Consider the following 20140-nt stretch of genomic DNA (forward strand, 5'->3'; position numbering starts at 1 on the left):
GCGCTCTGGCTCAGCTTCTTCTTCACCACAACCAAGCAGCACAACGCCTGCAACACTGCTTATGCTGCTACAATCCGCCTGTCCATCTCGACCACGACATACTTGAACTACTCCCAACCCAGAAGGAGCAATCCTATGTTTTCCAGGTGAGAAGCATGGCTTCAGACTTGGAGGTACTGACTTTTATCCTGACTGCCTCACACTTGGCTGCAAATTGCCCCAGTGCATGCTGGAGTTCAGGGTCTGATGTAGTCATCAGAACCACATCATCTGTACAAAGCAGGGACAGAATTTTAAAGTCCCTAAACCAGGCACTCTCTTCCGTCCAGTTGCACCTTAAGATTCTGTCCATGAATATCACAAACAGAATCAATGACAAGTGACAACCCTTGCAGGGTTGCCTTGCGTGCCACTTTGTGCAGAATATCCAATCACAGCTCTTACTTTGGTTATGCAAGGACCAGATGGCTTGTAGCAATGGCCCCTGTACCCTATACTCCCACAGTACTCCTCACAGGACTCCCCAGGGGACATGGTCAAGAGCTTTCTCCAAGTCCACAAAGCACATGTAGACTGGATGGAGGAAGCCCCACGACCCCTCAAGTAACCCTACAAAAGTGGAGAGCTGGTCGACTTTTCCATGGCTCAAACAGAATCCACATTGCTCCTCCTGAATTCTAGACTCAACATTCAGTTGGAGCCTTCATTCCAGTACCCTGGAATAAAGTTTCCCAGAGAGGCTGAGCAGTGTGACTCCCTAAAAAATCCATCACACCTTCTTGTCCCCTTTCATAAAAATGTGAACCACCACCTGTGTCTGCCACTCCACAGGCAATGTACCACAATACTAAAAAGGCCTGTCAGCCAAGACAGCCCAAAAATGTCCAGAGCATTCATTTTCTCCAGGTGAATTTAATCCACACCTGGTGCCTTGCTGCTGAGGGGCTTTTGGACTATATCGGAGGTCTCTGCCAGGGATATGGGTGAGGCTCCCCCAAGTCTTAAAATCTGGTTCCTCAAAATTCTCTTTCCATTGCTTGACAATATCCACAGTCCGGGTCAGCATTTTTTCCCATCTGAAAACAGCCAGAGCTAAGCCCTGCTGTCCCCTCCTGTGTCAACGGTTTTTCAGATCTTCCTTGAGGCCAACCAAAAGTCCGTCTTTGTAGCCTCCCTGAATTCCTACTACAGCCGGGTTTTTGCTTCAGTGATCACTAAAGCTACAGCTAGCCACCAGATACCTATATGCTACTTCAGGTGACCCTTGGGCCAGCCAAGCTCAAAAGGCCTCCTTCTTCAGCTTGATGACCTCCTTCACTGCTGGTGGACACCAGCAGGTTCTAAGGTTGCTGCCACAACAGGGCATTCTGACCAAAAGCCCTGACAGCTGCCTCCACAGTTGAGGTCCTGGACATGATCCACTCAGATTCCATGTCTCCAGCTTCCCCTGGGATGCACGAGAAATTCTTCTGGTGGCAGAAGTTGAAGACCTTGTGGACAGGGGCCTTGGCCAGATGTTCTCCATTCGCCTTTCTTCAAGGATGCCACCCAGACACTCTGGCCAGTACTCTGAACTGCTTGCATAAGCGCAGCCAAAGACAAGCAACTTGCAGTAGCACACAGCCAGTGAGTATCCTCACACTTTCCCAGTGCTTCTCACCCTGGGCAAAAAAAAAAAGAGTCCAGCACCTCTCGAGGCGTTTGGTTCAAGAACCGCTGCTATGCCTAGAGGTGAGTCCAACTCTATCTACCTTCTACCACTCCACCTCCTGTGCCAGATCTAGGTTCCTTTCCTGCCAGTGAGGTGATGTCCCATGCCAGCATGCCTAGATCTTTGCCTTCGCCTGCCATCCTTACACTGCACCTGCCCCCAGTGCCCACCTTCTTCAGGCTGCGCTCAGCTGAGCACCATGGGTCAAGGCCTGGCTGAGCTCCCCTCCTGGGTCTGTGCCATGAGGGGGCCCCAGTATGGCAGGATACGACAATGTCAAAGAAAACCACACAAATCCTAATTTTTATGCCAAAATAATTTGGCAACAATAACATGGACATGAACATTTGTGTAGCACCTTACTAGTCTTCCAACCACTCATAGGGCTTTTACACTACACATCACTTTCACACACTGGTGGTTGAGGCTGTCATACAAGGTGCCCCCCGCTATTCAGTTAACCACACACACTCACACACCGATGGCACAGCATGGAGCAATTTGGGGCTCAGAGTCTTGCCCAAGGGACACTTTGACATGCAGAGGAGGAGCGGAGGAACTATTAGCTAATGACCCACTCTACATCCTGAGCTGCAGCCGTCCTGACAAAAGTATCATACAAAAGTATTAACCCCCATACAGTATTTCATCTTCACACGGTGAGAAAGTTTGTATGTTAATTCCTATTTTTAACTGCCCCTCATGTTTCCAAGGACATGTGTGATGCTTTATCACGTCCACAGCTTTTAATGAGTTGCAAGTGTCCAAAACTGTTGAAGAAATGTTGCTTCCCATAATGGTTATAAATCCAACAGGTTTACAATACACATTAGCATTAAAGAGGCTTCGCCTACATAATTTTTTTTAGAAGTCAGAGAGTAAATTGTTGATTGATGCAGTTATTTATATTCATGTTGTACCTTATACCAACAGCCTGCACAAGTTGCTGGTTTGCCCCATGTATTTGCTCCGACCTTGAACCTCTCCCTCCACACACACACGCGCATACATGCACACACACAACACACCCTGTCCACCAGCTCCCCTTCCCGTAGCACCATCCCTTTACATTTGATCCCTGTGTTGGGGCTCTCTGAAGTGTGTGTGGTGTATGTTTGTGTGTCGTGTGTGTCGTGTGTGTGTGTGTGTGTGTGTGTGTGTGTGTTTGTGTGTTTGTGTGTGTGGGCTTTGCTGTGAATAACTTCTGGGCATGCAGCCAGGAACTGTCATCTGCTAGGGCAACACTATCCATCCTGTCAATCTTGTTTTATAATTGTAACATTCTCATATTCTCCGGCTGAGCAGGGAGAAGTTTCCAACATAGTGAGATACACACTCTCACACACACACATACACACACACACACACACACATATTGCGAACATGGATTGTAAAATTAAACAGTCGACCTGTTTGCACTCACTCTCTCAAGCCCTTTTTAGATAGGAATTGTGCAAATTTGCAGAAAAGCCCGATCAGTCTTTTTTCAGCATTGGCAGTATAAAAAACAAAATTTGGGATAATGCTGCCTACCTGCTTTTGTTTATACAGAATGCGCCTTTTTCGGGGTAATGGGGGGCATGAGCAAGTAACATAACGTGTAGCTCAGTGTGTGACGTAAACAGTGGGAGGGAAGCCGCGGCTAGTCAGGCGGCGATTCTCTCGTAAGTCAGCCCGTTCTTCACCATCCACATCATCTGACGGTTAATGGCCTCTTCGTTTGCGAGGGTAAGGAGGGTGCGCAATTCCTTGTCTCCTCAGTTGCTCATCTTTACAGTGTCTGTCAGGTTTATGTCTCCCTCTTGCTACTACAGTAGCTGCTCACTAATTCCTGCTATCAGCTGTTTCCTGTTTATCCATCGCCAGTGGGTCGCACGTGCGGTGTCATCAACAGCTCCTCCCACAAGTCATCAACAGCCCCTCCCATTGCAGAAGGCTGCCTCGGTCTGTTTAAACTAAAAGGGTTCCGCCAATATGACTACCCTACGAGGTGGAAAATTGGGCACCTCGGACCAACTCGCCAATCCAGCTCTGTGTGTATAAACGCTCACAGCTGGCCGTCAAAACGACCCAACATTCACGGAAAATCTGGCAGTGTAAAAGGGGCTTCTGTCTTTATCTTTCACCTGTGTTGCTCCAAACACAGTTTTTCCTGTATTATTTATTTTAAAATGTAGGGCAAAGTAAATAAAATAGAATTCAACTCTTTGCATATATTGTGAACAAAACATAACAAAGTATACAGTTGTTTTTTGGGGTAGTAATTTAAACTACTTTAAAATATATATATATTTTAAAAGCCAAACTTCAAAGATTTACGGTGTACTCTTAAATCTCTTTTTCCAACTTCTCTTTTAAAGGGCCAGTGTGTAAAATGGGTTGAAAACAGTGACATCAGTGGTCAAATTCTAGATTACACGGCTCACTCACTCACCCCTCCCGTCGGGTAAATGACGGTGGCCTCGTAGGGCCAAAAAGCCTTGCGCATGACACGAGTTTTTCAGGAGTAGGTCTATCTAGCGACGAGGTGAATGTTTATTTAGAAATCTAAACCATGTTACGATATTGTAATGGATCCCTCACGAGCAGGAGACCAGAGGAGCGTTCGGGAAAAAGGCCCGTTTATTTGAGCACTCCAGAAACTCCAGTAACACTCCAGGGGGTAAAAGACTCCGTCCCAAACTCTGACTCTTCCGGCGTAACAGACACACTCCATACACACATACTCACTTACAGTACCTAGCGGGTACCCCCTCCCCTCTCTGCTCCACCAACCTCCAGCCCGCACACTGACTGACAGCGTAGCCGGTAAGCAGAGCTCAGCTGTTTATTTAGCCTAGCAATATCTCTGGACTATAGTAGCTGCAATGGATGACTTTGAACGTGATTTTGAAGAGTTTCTTGTAGCGGACACAGACCCAGAGCCATACCTGTTTGAGCCGGAGCATACAGATGAGAGCCGGAGTACACTGAGCGGGTGAGAAGAGAGGCTGAATCCTCCGCTCCCATTTTGCTGCACAGAATGGGATTCGGTGCTACCATCGTTGGGGAGATGCATCATCAGGAGGAAAAGCACTGCAGAGAGTGCATCACAAGGAGTGAAGTTGCGTCTTCTTTTCCTCGCAGATGACGGTTCGGGTTCATTCTCTCCTGTTGCGTGGTAAGTGTGGTCCATTCGCAAACTTTATAACTAAAAAAACTTTTCACTACTCTCTATCGACGAACTACTAACACTCTCTGCTGTTTCCTCCTCCTCCTTCTTCCTTCCTCCCGCTGTCTTCATTGGTTCATTTATACACGCAAACCCGTTCTCTGGCTGGCTGGATTGTCCGCTCGGGCTGCCTTACATACATGGCGGCGCAAGATGGCGACCTCTCTAAAGCAAGGCCCTTGCTATATATATATATATATATATATATATATAAAAGCATAATTATAAGGCTACGAAAACCAAACGAATTTTATTTTATAGCGATTATACACTTATATAAACATATTAATGGGTAGAATATTCAGATTCAGATTCAGATTTGACAATAAACCATGCCAAATATTACACACTGGCCCTTTAAAATAAAAACAACATAATTATAATTTTAGGGGTAATAGCTTTGAAGCAGGTTGTCCATCCTTGAAGTGCTCCACTGAGTGGCCACTTAATAAATTCAATACCCAAGGACACAACGAAGACACCCATGTCCACTGAGCAAAGAGGTTTCCACCGTCCCTTCCTTTCACACACTTCAGAATGATAATTCAGCTGGCTCACCATCCACTTATTAATTTAATCCAGCGGAGACTAAGGGCTTAAGACGGTGATGTGGGGCGTACAGTTATCGCAGGGATGGTATGAGCAATGACGTCTGCCAACTCATTTATCAGCGGACTCCCTTAGTGAAAGAGACAAGATCCAATTACAGAGGTTTCTATGGGCTCAACAATGGGCTGCTATAAATAGACTTACAGAGGGTTTTCCACACTCAACAGCACACCCACATACATACAAGGACTGTTGCACATACACAGTACATGAACAAATGAATGTGTGTCTAAATGAACATGGGAGATTGTGGTCACCACTGGAATTAAATTATAATGCCAACATCTCTGATGGGTTCATTTTGGTCTTGGTGAGGGATTCAGCATTGTGCTAAAGATAAATATCTACAGAGTCTTGTGTGCACCTGTGTGTAAGTGGGTGTGCATAAAAATGTATAGAGGAGGAATAACAGTGGAGGAGGAAACACAGAAGCCCCCACTGAGTGCTAAACAGCTTCACAAAGTTATTTACAGCTCAATCCATCAATAAACGACAGGTGCAGCATCTTCACAAACAAACCTATTAGCTTTCCTCCCGCTGGAACAATATCCTCTCCAGCAATCAGCTGCTCTCTCTCTCTCTCACTCACTCACACACACATACACATACACATATACACAAACACCAGCGTCTTTGTGACAGGCCAATATGGACAATTGTGATGACCCTCTTGCTTAATTCTTTTAAATTATGCAAAACAAAGAAAATTAAAGGGATGTTGTTGGTTTACAAAATATGCTTCCTATATTTATCACTATCAATGTTATCCTAGCAACATATTCAGATGTCAGCAGCTGTCAACAGTGGTGGTAGAACCAGTAAGTGTCCGACATTGAAAATTTTACCCGAGTGAGAGTAAGCAAGCGTTAATAGCAAAGTATAATTTGTAGAAAGTATCTAGGGTAAAAGTGTAGCATTTTACTGGATTATTTTTTAGCCATGCCAGCTAACAGTAGGTTGGTTGGCCACAAGTGTGATCCAGTCCCAAATATCTGAAGCAAGTATTGAAGTATAGCCACTAATTGTTTTACACACATTCATTGTTGTGTGAGGATGAAGTCTACTGAGTTTAAGAATCCCCTGACTTTTTTCTCTAGCACCACGGGCAGGTCAAACTTTTTACTTTTTTTGTGCAATATCTCCGCATCCACTAAATAGACTGGCACCACAGACATTGTACAGACATTCATGGTTTTCAGAGGATGAATCCCCCTGGTGCCCTCATGTGCAAAAAATAAAAAAATAAAAAATGATGTAAATTTGCCCTCTTGGATGCCCGACATGTTTATATCCCAACTTATCAAATAGTGACGCTTACTCAGTGGTCCTACACATCAAAATAAGATGTGCTAGGTGTAGGTACCTTCCTGTGTCAGTTTTGGACAATCAGGGACGGTGTGTTAATTCACACTCATTACTTGCATTGTGTCTTTTCAAAATTTGCCTCTGTCTTCACAGGAAATGTACAGTTTCTACTTGTGAATGCATACAGTCTTTTTCAAATAAACTTATGTCAAGGTAAAACACATCTATTTTAGGTTTTATTTCCTTATGTTTAGGCACCAAAAGCCTGTGGTTGGGTTTAGAAAAAAGACATCATAGTTGGGCTTAAAATAAGTACAGTTGTTACGAATGTAGTGTCACATGACATACGTCAGTAGCATAGCATGCTACACATACTAGCACACTTTGTACTTAAAATAGCTCCACTGAATTTTGGTTTGATGCAAGACACAAACAACAGGCTCCTGTGTGGAAGTCCAGAGTTTGTTTGACCCATGTACCTCCCTTTCCAGAATATTGCAGAATATTGGCTTGGTTGTGCTATAGCTCCACCAAGGTGTTGGTCCCACCACTTAACAACCAAGAAAATTTGCCAAGCAGAATGAGCCAGCTTCTTCTTTTTTCGTTTAGTCTTATTTTTTAACTTTATGTTGTCTCTTTGCTTTGGCTCAACAGCGCCTCCACAACACCTACCGTATGTGCTGTATTCTGTAATCTCATGTGCCCATCAGGATGTAATAACTTTGGTGAGCCCATGACTTTCCCATCAGTTCTTCAACATTTGATTTCTTTTTTGGATTTCCCATCAGCCTCAGCTGTACATGTAAAGCTATGCTGATGAACAGGTAGTTCAAACATTATTCATGCCTAATATAAATAAATTAGCATGCTGACAGGTATTAGTATTAACAGCAGCTCAAAGCACCACATTGTCTGAGTGCAGCCTCACAGAACTGCTGGCATGCTGTAGACTTCAGTGCCATTTTTGATGCCTTACTGGTTTCATTTTCAAAATGTTATTCTGCAAAGTAACTTGTAACTGCATCTGTCAAATCAGTGTTGTAGAGTAAAAAGTAAGATGTTTGCTTCTCATTCATTCATTCATTTTCTGTAACTGCTTATCCTGTTGGGGGTCACAGGTGTACTGGAGCCTATCCCAGCTGACACTGGGCGACAGGCGGGGTACAACCTGGACAGTTTACCAGACTATCACAGGGCGTTTGCTTCCCAGTTGTAGTAAAATATAAGTATAAAGGGACATGATATACTATACTAGTAATTGTACTTAAGAACAGCGCTTGAGTAAACATACTTAGATACATTCTACCACTGATTATAAAGATATAATTGTCATGTAAGCAGTTTATACAAGAAAGCCCTGCCCAGTTTGATGTTCTGGAGTGACTGACCACATATTTCACTGTGCAACATGTTCTCAAACCTTTCCTGTCACGTACAAGGTGGTGCAGAAGCATAAAACGTGGAGATCAGCATGTTCGTCCAACAAATCACCATGACAAGCGAGCCACACTTTACTGGTCAGAACATAATGTCTCATGTGTGCAGGGTGTAAGGCTTCAGTCTGTCCTGAATGCAGAGTGTTGCATGACAGGGCACAGGTCAAATGTTACGGGGCCAATGGCAGCTCCAGATGGTACCTTTCCACTTTTGGAGGAAGATGGTGTCAAGAAAGACAGCAACTTCAAACATGTGATATATTGGCATGGGGATGTATTTTGAGTTTAGGTTTGGACAGTGAGTAGAAGCAACATGTCTGACCTGTCATGGATATATGATCAAAAAGAATGAAAGTCAAAAGGGATTAACACAGTAGATTGTTCTGATTAAAAGATAGGTTTTAGTCAGAACCAAAAGAGCCCTCTGAGCTGCCGCATTCATCTAAATCCTTCTTATGAAACTGTACTCGTCTGCTGTTCCCATTACATCTGACTTGGGCAGCATGCTTGCCATTTTGTAACATAATGAACACCTCAGTGCAAGCTAGCTTTCATATGCCTCCTCCTCTTTTCTCCCCTTGTCCCTATTTTCCACTTAGTCTGCCAACACCAAAATCCAGATGACCGGAACGTGGTGTACAGTAGGATCGGGTGTCGAGCGGCTGAATGCAGTCGGTGTTGCAGTCTGCTGTGGCTGAGAGTGGCACGGTGTCGTCTTCCCTTTGGTCAGGGATGTTGCCAACCTTAACGCCATGTGTGACAAAACAACACAGACTCAGTGAAAAGGAGATGAAGGACTAATTTTGGTCACTTTTCATCACGTCATTAATATGTAACAGGCTGCAGCACTGTGAGTGCTGTGTTAAATAAAGACTAAGCTTTGTTTTCTACACTGCTCACACTGATGGGGAGACATTTTCTAAACTCTTCTTAAAGGATAAGTCTGTTGATATTTCTTTTTTTTTGTTGTCAAAAATCTAATAAAAAGGCCAAAAACATGGGGCATTGGTGGCTTAGTGGATAGAGCAGGCGCCCCATATACAAGGCCTTGCTGCAATGGCCCAGGTTCAAGTCCAGCCTGTGGCCCTTTGCTGCATGTCATCACTCCTTTCTCTCTCTCTCTCTCTCTCTCTCTCTCCCTTCACACTTGGCTGTCCTGTCCATTAAAGGCAAAAATGCCCAACAAAATCTTTAAAAAAAAAAAAGACCAAAAACATCAATGAATCAATCTTTACTACAAAGTTTTGCCTATAGAAAAAGCCTGATAAAACCTATTCTACATCTGGCTGTGAGGCTGTACTTAAAACAGTTGTATGCAGCGTATTAGCATAACTATGATTTACACTGGAATTCTACTGGATGCGTGTCCGTTGCGGAACGGCTGCGCTGGTTATCCACTGCATGCTCCGCCGTCCATCAACACCCACTGGCTGCATTTGCTGTGCGGAGCGGTGCAGCTCCGCCAGACAACGGGAGTCACGAGGACCCACGAGATCTCACAAATTCACACATAACCGCATGATATAACGAGATGTAGTTTCTATAAACAGAACCACAAGTTCGGGTTTGAGTAGTAGGAAGACATCTCGGTGCACCTCCATGATTAACATCTCCTCATCCATGGTGTCAATGTTAGCATGTGCACAATGACAGTGCTAACATGCTGATGTTTAACATGCTCACCATTCTAGTTTGGCATGTTAGCATGCCAACATTTGTTCCCACATTTGTGGGATTGTCAAAGTCAATCTGACAATCCGTTCATCTATAAGATGAATAAGCCATGTTGTTACGCTTAGTGAGATGTTCCTTGATTACACAGAACCTGGGTACTGCAATTTATTTTACAATTGACCTATGGCTAAGTCCCACCCTCAAACGTGATGAGCCAATCACAGCGCGTATAGCCATTCTCCTACACTTGGACATTCTTTGCTTTTTTTGCAGTTTTGTTCGGTTTTGTGAGCTTTTTCGGAGATTTGAAGTTTAAAAATGGTCAAATGGTGTGTATGGGGTACATGCAACTCCGACACAAGGTATCCTGAGAGGTTGGGCGACGAGGTGTATTTTTTTTACACTTTAAACCACATCTCAACAGAGAAAAGTGTCTCCTTTGGATAAAGTTGTGTGGTAACGTTAGACCACAACATCAACTCAGCGTGAACAAGATTAACAATGATGTCTACAACTGTTTTAAGGTAAGTCAACATTGTGTTTGAGGCAACATATTGTCACTTTGTTGGAAAGAAATATGAAGTTATCTTTAACGTTAGCTAAAGTTAGCCTAACGTTAGCTCTTAGCTGCGTTGTTCATCATGTCACCTTGTTTGCTGGGAGTTCATTGACCTATTTTGTTCTAGTTTTATACTTTGGTGATCGTACGTCATTGTTAGCTGTTGTCCATAGGGCTCTAGTTAAGCTAACGTTAATGTCTGGAGCTTAGCTTCATTAACTTATCTGTAATGGCAGAGATAACAAAGCTTGGCAAACGTTATGCTGAATGATTCAGTGTAAATACTGTAGCACCAAACTAACGGAGAGACACTCGTGGTAAAGATGGTAAAAAGGCCGGTCTCCTTTTCTCATATTCTGAGCCAAAAACCTTAACTTCAGTGGCACTTTAACTTGTTGTCTTTGATGGTGATGGCAACGAGATGCAGTTCACAAGCATACACTGTGACCTGTAAATTTTGGCTTGTAATTTAAGTTTTTCATCGACCTTCTCAACAATAAAATGATTAATACATCCCTCCAGTGCATAGTTTAGGCCCTTTTGGTTACTTCTCAATGACATCTGATCGTTATGTCTCCAAAAAATCATCAATTGCCTTCTGCGAAATGTCGTGTACTGAGACACCTGCCATAGCCCCTGGTCACTGAATGACTGTTGATAGTTTGTCGGAGTGAGTGGAGGGGGCGTGGCTTAGCCATAGGTCAATCGATCCAACAAACACAGTTCTGTTGCTGTCAGCACTCAATAGCACGACAAACCTGCAGCTGAATATAGTCCCCATCAAACACATACTTTACTGTTTGAGTGGCAATTGCAAAAAGGTTACAGTGCCCAGCAAGTTCAGGGGATTATTTAGCCTTTTAAAAAACTTTAAGTATACGTTAGTGACCTTTTCATCTTCAATAAGAAACAGTGTGATTGTGGGTGAGAGCCAGGAACAGTAGTAGGGAAGTTGGAAAGTATTGAGATACAGACCAAAACATTGTTGATTTTGGTCTTTTTGTGTAATTTGCTGACAATATATAGAATATCATCAGCCTTATCCTACAACCATTTTTGTAAGCCAGTGCTTCCTAAAACAGAATATAAAATTCACCCCCTTTGAAATTTACACCATGATGAAATGCAACAGAAACAGAGAAACTAGCACTTACTCATCTTCCCCAACAGGAAGCAGAGGACACTAAAAATATATTTTGGTAGACAGCATAGAGACAATAATCTGACACAGGCCACATGGAAATATATCACTCCATTTCCTAACATATAAACAAAGGCAGCCACTGATGTATTTTCAAAAAAGATTTAATATCAAATATTCTCTGTCTTTTAACCATAGACTGTATATAAAGAGCCTATGCTTTTAACACTTCTGCACCATTTTACTAAAGCCCTGGCAGTATTTTCAAAGTCCACACACACACATGTCCCAAACAAAACACATACAGTTGAAGAAAAAAATGTGTTCTTCATCTTGTTTTCACACTGTTTGAAGTGCTCTTAGCTGCTCATCTTCTCATCACATGTCACTGTGATTCCTTAAGATATTTCTTTAGTTCATTTTGAGATGAAAATACAAAATAAATCCAACATATAAAAACTGCAGAACTCAGAAGAATGTGGAAGACAGTAGGAGAGCTTTACAAACACATGCAGGGTGATGTGTTTGCAGCCAAAGACAAGAAACCAGTTGATGTTGAATATAAAATGTCTGCTTAAGCATGTGGATTTTCTTGACTTGTTGGGTTAAAAACAAATCATTGAATGGGGTATACTCTATCTAATTGTGGATGCAAGGAGACTCGTGAAATGTGCTTTGACTTCATTTAGTCTAAAACTGGACGGCTTTGCTGCTGTTATAAAGTTCACTGCCTCAGGAACATGAACAGGATTTAGTTCTTATAGATCCTAAACCACATGTCATCACTTGATCTCTTCCTAGTTTTGCAATGTGAAGTGTGTGTTCAAGTATTGTATTCTCTAAATTAACAACCTCATGCCTCAGGCACTTCATAACAAAAGCTGGCACAGACCTGAAATCATATTCCAATACAAAATTAATTTTGATGGTAACACTGAAATAGATAATTTCACATCTGTAATAACAGGGTCTTGCTGTGTGTGATATTTGGAATGAAAATTCATTTAGTGTCACTTAATTAATATGGTTCGAGGACTGAGGTTTTATAAAAGGCACTGCATTTTCATTCAGCAAGTCCATTTTGTTCTCTAAAGCCCAAAAAGTATTGGGTAAAGTTGTTACAGGGACATGCAGTTCAACAGGAACGCTGCCAGCAGCAGCCTTTACAAGGTGTTGCAAAATGGCAGCACAAGAGTTATGGCAGAACATTTTGTTTAGCTTAAGGCAACAAGGTTTAAGTGGTAGTATCAAAATAAGAGTAAACTTTGGTCCAAGACCTTCCACAGGAGCACAACTAGGACTAAAACTATCTTTTGTGATTCAAAGAACTTAGTATTTCCCTTTCTTAAATTAGGACTCCACAGTTCTTTAAAGAAACAGGTGATTCTGCCTGCTCTTTTCTACTAAAAATTATATTATCTCAGCTTCTTAGTGGGAACAAAAGCAACTTTAAAAACATGCATTTTAAGAGATTAGTGTGTTTCTTTTGTTTTTAGAAAAAGCTGAGTATGTAACACTGCATTGCATCTACCCAGATATCCATGTCTCACAAGCTGCATAGCAGGACAACATTCACACATTGAGCACAGCAATAAAATCATTTTACAAATGCACACAAAAAATATATATAAACTGTGTCCTGAACTGTAACACCATCTCAGCTCTGTCTGGGACAGTATCCTTGAACTGAAATAAATCTTTATGTGGTACTCACACAGGTACCATGTTAGAAAAATAATCTTGAACCATGTCAGACATTCGTCAGTACACAAGTCAGTGTGACAAAAGGAGGTTCATCCATAGAGTTCAATGATAGAACCTCACATTAAGTGCTTTTTTACAAATAACACATTTGTGTTATTGTTTTTTTTTTTCAGAACGGCAGAGTATCCATGAAGATTTTCTCCACTATTGGTGGAGGAGGGACCAGGTCCTCCAGTTTCAGGTAGAAGATGCGCTGCAGGCCCTGTGTACATAGAGTCCTCAGTTCAGGGAGTTTGCCCAGAAGACGAGAAAGATAGTTGGGCTGGGTCCGGCTCGGCTCTGATCCATTTCCGTTCACGTGTTCCCTTAAACAAGTGATGAGATGACTCTGAAAGTCTTCCACCCGTTTGGGCTCTTTGAGGCCATGGCGATCTAGATGCAAAAGATGTTCTCATGAGAAACACTTTCCTGAATACAAACATAAAATTCACCCTTCAGTAATATTCACCCTAATGAAGACCAAACAGAAGCTCTCACCTGTGATGATAACTAATGCTGCGAGGCAGGCAAACAATGAGACGTCTAAGTTCATGCGGTGAAGGCTTTGCGAGAAATCCATGATGGAGTCAATCCAGTCACCAAAACTGCGAACGCACTGCAGTCGGTGGAGCACCACACCATTACAGAAGATCAGCTTGTTCTTCTCAGGATTTGACCTGCACAGTTTCAAACCAATAGAACAATCAGTATATTGAAAGGTGCACATAAATCCAGCGAAATATTCCTTAGCCAGGCATTTTTTAACTGTAAAAATGCTGACCTGTATGCGAGTCGCAGAATGAAGAGCTCAACAAAGGCAGATTCAAGCAGCAGCTCTTGGTCTTCTGTGCAGAAGTCTGTGAATCCCGGGATGGTTTCAGCCCAACTTCTTATCACATCCAAAGCACCGGTCAGCAGATCATAAAACTGCTGGATATCACTAGCATCCTCCTTTTCTTTCAGGTTGTCCACTGTCTCCTGGTACTGAAGAGGAAGAGAAGGAAAGCGTCAATACTGAAAAGAACTGCAGACACCATCAATGAGATGTTCACTGTCATGCTTCATCCTGTGCTGTGGAAACTGTTACTGTCTCAAATCGAACGCCTCTGTACTTAAACTGGCTATTTTGAATGCATAAGTGCAATCCCACTGAGAGGTATGGCACAATGCAGGGCACTATGAGTGCGCAATTTGGGGACTCAAACGGTCAAAAAGCCAAGTGTGTAGAACGAAACTTCTCACACTCACTGGTCGCCTTGTGGCCAACGTAGCAGAAAGAGCGGGACAACAACCACAATTCAAACTTGTGAATGCCAACTACTGCGATAATCCCAAAGCATTGTACAAATATACATGTCCATTTTTTTCACTACCACTCTAAGGTTGTCGAACATAGGTCATCAGTTTCTTTTTTGGGGTTAATTCTGTAATAATTTGGCACTGCAAACAATAACTCCAATGCTAACGTTAGCTTCCTAGCTAGCTAACAGCGGCACATTGTATCATCAGGCACTGACGTGATGTGGTGTAGTGTAAGCTATACCTTTAGGTATTTATGCATGTTAAACTGTCGTTTTCACCGTAAAAGATTTTAGTATCACATTTGTGGTCAGATACTTGACAAGTTGTAAATATTTGCAAAATGTAGCAGCTCATTAACTCAGTATCAGCCATGGACATTCATAGATATAGAAATGTGCCACGAATGCACGTTCATTTCATTCGATAAATAAATACAGAGGAAGTCAAGCTGGCAAAGAAGCAGATATAGCATGCATATATTTTGGCAAATGACAATCGTTCATCAGATATCAGCAATAGTGCTCCGTCTGGTTGCAATTCACCATGCAGAAGAAGAAAAGCTGGCAGATCTTGTGATTGTCATATCATATAGTGTATGCGGTGTACTAATGGAAGTATCCAATTTGAGACACAGCATGTGTGATCTGATCTGATAGGTACAAGTCTTGAGCCTTACCTCAGAGTAGTCAAGCTTTCCAATGGTTGGGTTTGAGTCCAAATGAGCCCTGACAAGGGAGGCAATGATGTTGACACTGGGGGTTGTTGATGAAGCCTCGGCCACAGTCTTGGGTTTGGAAGGCAGACGTCCCCGGCGACCTTTGAGGCTGTCTGTGCGAACAACTGGGACAGGGACAGAAAAGAAGGACACTTCAAGCACACGTTTGTGACTCTCACATGGCTGTTGCTGCACCCCGCAATTTAAAAAACAACTGCTGTATCAGTTTCAGTTTCTCTTTTTCTGCAGCTGGCACTATATGGCTCCGGTTACATATGCCTGTCATTCCTAGCTTTGGTTTCACAAGACTGTCATTACAAACCCCAGTTTCTTGTCGTCATACATAAGTCACTGAAAGTGAGTCTGACATTGTTTTACCTTCTTTGACCATTCCCACTGCGAGACATTTCTGGAAACGGCAGAACTGGCACCGGTTTCTCCTCCTCTTGTCCACAGGACAGTCTTTATTGGCGAGGCACACATACTTTGCATTTTTCTGTACAGTTCGCTGTTAAATTGGGGAAAAAATACATTACAATGGGTCTGTAATGCTGAACAGATAAAACAATGTAAATGGCACAAAGACAATAATAAATCTGTGTGCTGCCTCTATGTAACTCAGAAGTATAGTCTGATCAATACTGGATTTTTGAAGCTGATACCAACACCAATATTCAAGAGTTCAAAATCAAATAATTACTTTTTTACATAAACATAGGGAGACACTTTTAATAAGGATCCCTTAAATTTGTCCTATCACCTGACATATACACTGATACCAATATATCTGTAATAAGCTATTATCAGCTGATCTGCTCGTCTGAGCCAATTTATCAGTCGAGCTCTATTGAGAAGAATAAACCAGCAAAATGCTGTCCAGCTATTTACCTTGAAGAAACCTTTGCAGCCCTCACAGGTGCGGACTCCATAGTGCTGACATGATGCATTGTCACCACAAACTGCACAGCGGCCCTCACTGGATCCTGGGTTGTGGGTTTTAGGCGATGTCAAAGTCCCCTCCACTATCCTGGGGCTCTCCAGGGGTCCATGCTCCAGGGACATGGGGGGGCAATGAAGGGGAGAGACATGCTGCTGAGGAGGCAGGAAGAAAGGGTCATCATGACCTGGCTGAGCATCCTGATGGTGCCCCAGGGGGGAGTGCTGCTCTGGTGTGGGGCTGAAGGTGAAAAAGGAGAGCTGCTGGGCCATGGCAGTCTTATCAGCCACAGAGGATGGGGGGGCTGAGGAGTAGGGGCTGAAAGGGGAATCCCAGACAGGTGCAGACTGGGCCTGAAAGCCCGATGTTGGAGGGGAAGCAGCGGCATAAACCGGGCTGCCATAGTAGTCGGAGCCACATGAAGACAGCGTTTCATCAAGACAGCTCAGCGCAAAGGAACCTGGGTAACAGCCATACACCTGGAGATCATCTAGCTTGAAAGCTTGGCTCTGCATCTGAGGGCAGGAGCTTTCAGCTACTGCGTTGTGGCTGAATGAAACTGTAGAGGCCGGAGGAGAGGTGGTAATCTTGCAGGAATAAGCATCAAACTCCCCCACATAGCCATTTCCCACCAAGGTGTTGATGCTGGGCAATGAAGATGTAGACAGCTGGTCCTTTTGGCCACTGATGTCCATCATCAGTTTGGCACTGAGGTCAGGATTCAAGAACTCAGAGCTGAAGTAGGTGTCATGGGGCAAGGATGCATACTGGGTTTGTACACAGGGCATCGCTAGAACAGAGGACAACAACAATTACTGCTGATGAAAATAAACCTCTATGCTTGTCCATACACATTGTAAATAGAATAAAAGTAAGCAAAATCACTTGGGATAACAGGGCTTGATAAGCATACAATGAAGTTCAGACATCCCAGTAAATTAGACATTCCTTTAGGTCAGCATTTTTGTAAATCTGTCCCCTGTAACCATCCAAACAGTAGCCTACATTCACACCTTGAACGCACACGGTCTCATTTCCCCAACATGCCATTTCTCTAGCTTAAGGGCTAATCAGTCCTCTGTAGAAAATGCAGAGGGAGGTCCAGCGGAGCCATCAGATATCGTCACATATTGTGTTACTGGCTGTTAATGCTTTGAAAACCTCCTTCAGTGGAGGGCAACCCTCTTTCACAGGAACTGTACCAAGGAGTGCTGCAGATTGTATTTCAGGGTGGGCTACATGCCAGCTGAAATAGGAAAGGTGGCAAAGCCTGTTTATGTGTGTATGGTGTCTGTGTGGCGTGTCTATAGTTAGGTGGATAGGCGTGTAACAACAAGTGCGAACTTCCTCGCTCTGTGGCTTTTTCAATACAAAAGTGAAGCACACCTGATGATTCTTTGCAAAATTGCTTAAACTTAAACCTGACTGTGAAAGTACATTCATAAACCCACAATTGAGCTTGATTAATGGGGAGACCACACTGCTCAAGTGTCCAAGGTGTGTTTTATGACCTATAAATACACCCTACTCTATAACCTACGTCTGCTCGTGTAGCAACAGTAATAGATCCACATGTAAAACATGCATGTAAAATCTTGGAAAGTAATTACGATGACGGCACACTGACATACGCTCTGAAGGATTTAAGTTGACACCAGACAACTGATTAAACTTTTAGGAAAGTACTGCTAGCACAGTTGTATTACTAGCAGAAGTCACTAAAGACAAAATATACTCTATTTTAGCAACTATTTAGCATATAACAAGATTTGCACTTTCCATAAGAATAAATTATGTTCAGTTTATGTGTATTAGGTACGCCTGGCTTTATACCAGAGTGGTGTTGATGCAACTTTTTGGAGGCTGTAGTTTGTTCTGCTGGTGTGGTAATATGTCTACCCTATTCTATCAATAAGAGTAATATAGTTACATCAACACCTCTCTAAAACAACATCAACAAAACTAAACCCTATAACCATGAAAGAAAGATTTTTATCGGGGGTGCTGTATTAGACTGCATGTGTTTTAGCCAGGTGCAGCTACCTAACAAACCTGCAGCTGAGTGTGTAGCTCTGACTGCTACCCTGAGAGGGAGGCTGAGGCACATATGGCATCTTTAAACATTATTTCCATTCAAACTGATTTAAGTATAACATGTTTAACTCTTGTATTAGCAGCCATGTAAGCCTTACCATTTTTAATTAAGGCTATATTATTATAAAAGCTGCTATAATGAAGCATAAAGGCAAACATCATTCTGACATCAGCCTTCATGTGACACCCTACATAAACTAATATCAAAACATGCAAACCCACAGTTCCCTCTCACTCACCTGGTTCAAGTAAATATCCGGATTTTGAAGCTTTTCATTTATTCCAAACGACTGAAACTGATGAATGTCACCTCTGCCAGCTGCTGTCAGCACACACACTCATTCAAACACACGTTCACACACACATACTGGGTCAGACCGACGCAGGAGGCTCCATACACTCTTGTTTTATTTTGGCTGCGTCGACAAAAAGGGCGGGTCAATGCCCAAACATGGTGAACAGGGCGGTGGAACGTTCCGGCTCGGGAGCCAATCAGCGTCGGCCCGACATAGACGTTCTTCCGTGTGACGCACGGACGGAATTCCATTGACGCAAGAGCCGGGGGAGCGTGCGTTCTAAATATAACCCAACAACGACAGCGGGGCTCACGTGGGGCTATTACTGGATGAAAAAGGCTAAAAATAGCCGCAGTTTGGAGGTGCACACGTTTTATGAGTGGAAATGTAGATGATATAAACGTTTACAGCAGGGAGGTGTGTTGTCACATGACACACCAGGAAACACCTGTGCGTTCTTTTTTCCAACAATAGGATTTCTGTTTTGAAAGAATTGCTAGAAACTCCCTACCCTCTGCCATGTCTCAACTAAACTCGTGGAGGAAAAGGTACCTGCTATAAGCACACATCACTATTCAGCACCTGAACTGTGAACAGTTATTGTTTATTTATGATTTTATACTAAATTGTTTAAGCTCAGACTGTACTGCTGTATATCTCCGACTTGTCACAAATATGTTGTATTTAATGAAAAGATAGTGAATTAAACCGTGCTGGTTGTCAGTTAAGATGCCTTTGATGGTAACCACACAATGTCACTCTTACATGAATTATTATAAAGTGGATAAAATCAAAAATTCATTTTTTTTGCGATGCTAAAAGTAGAAATTAACAATTTATCTTTAAATGTATGGCATTGTAATGGATGTCACATATTGTCATTTAATTTGCACAGTTAAATGTATGGAGACTCAAACACTGCATACATTTTTAATATATAGAGGCCCAAAATGCTCAATATTCAATTTTTATCTCAAAGGAAATTAAAACGAACAAACAAAAAAAAAAACACCTGGAACAATATAAAAGTGACCTGCAATCAACTATTTTAAAAAGAAGCAGGAAGTAAAAGATGATTATGAGTTTAAAATATTTCACAAGTATATGGTTATAGTATAAGCCAGGGATTGGCAACCTTTACTATTAAAAGAGCCATTATTGTCCAATTTGAAAAAGACATCTGCCTTGAGCCGCAAAACATATTTGAATTAAGGTAACAGCCAATTAAGTCTAAATTAGCCCATCAACATTACGAATATGTCTTAATGAGCATTTATTAATATGATTTACTACAAGGTGGCTACTCTGCACTGGGCTATTTATAATTATTTGGTACTTACACTTTGCAGCGTTGGTGGTGAAAGCAAATTAATTTGTCCACACAATATTAAATCCTTTATTTTCCTC

The 20140-nt window shown here is 42.5% G+C and overlaps 1 protein-coding gene across 1 annotated transcript; it reads right to left on the bottom strand.

Moving 5' to 3' along the window:
* Positions 1-11794: 11794 nt before the first annotated feature.
* Positions 11795-18825, bottom strand: LOC125891793 (probable nuclear hormone receptor HR38). Its single transcript, XM_049581311.1, has 7 exons — positions 18677-18825; positions 16295-17133; positions 15785-15914; positions 15368-15531; positions 14171-14373; positions 13888-14066; positions 11795-13782 (listed from the first exon to the last, which is right to left on the bottom strand). The coding sequence occupies exons 2-7, from the start codon at positions 17129-17131 to the stop codon at positions 13520-13522; spliced, it is 1776 nt and encodes a 591-aa protein (XP_049437268.1). The 5' UTR covers positions 17132-17133; positions 18677-18825; the 3' UTR covers positions 11795-13519.
* Between the last annotated feature and the right edge of the window lie 1315 nt (positions 18826-20140).

The sequence above is a fragment of the Epinephelus fuscoguttatus genome, linkage group LG1, assembly GCF_011397635.1.
Source record: "Epinephelus fuscoguttatus linkage group LG1, E.fuscoguttatus.final_Chr_v1".
In the NCBI taxonomy this organism is placed as follows: domain Eukaryota; kingdom Metazoa; phylum Chordata; class Actinopteri; order Perciformes; family Serranidae; genus Epinephelus; species Epinephelus fuscoguttatus.

Excerpts from the sequence above, each read along its gene's own strand:
- LOC125891793 (XM_049581311.1), bottom strand. The coding sequence starts at position 17,131 with ATGCCCTGTGTACAAACCCAGTATGCATCCTTGCCCCATGACACCTAC. Across the intron at positions 15,532-15,784 it reads AGTGGGAATGGTCAAAGAAG|TTGTTCGCACAGACAGCCTC; the intron begins GTAAAACAATGT and ends TCCCTGTCCCAG. Across the intron at positions 13,783-13,887 it reads AGCATTAGTTATCATCACAG|ATCGCCATGGCCTCAAAGAG; the intron begins GTGAGAGCTTCT and ends TTTTGCATCTAG.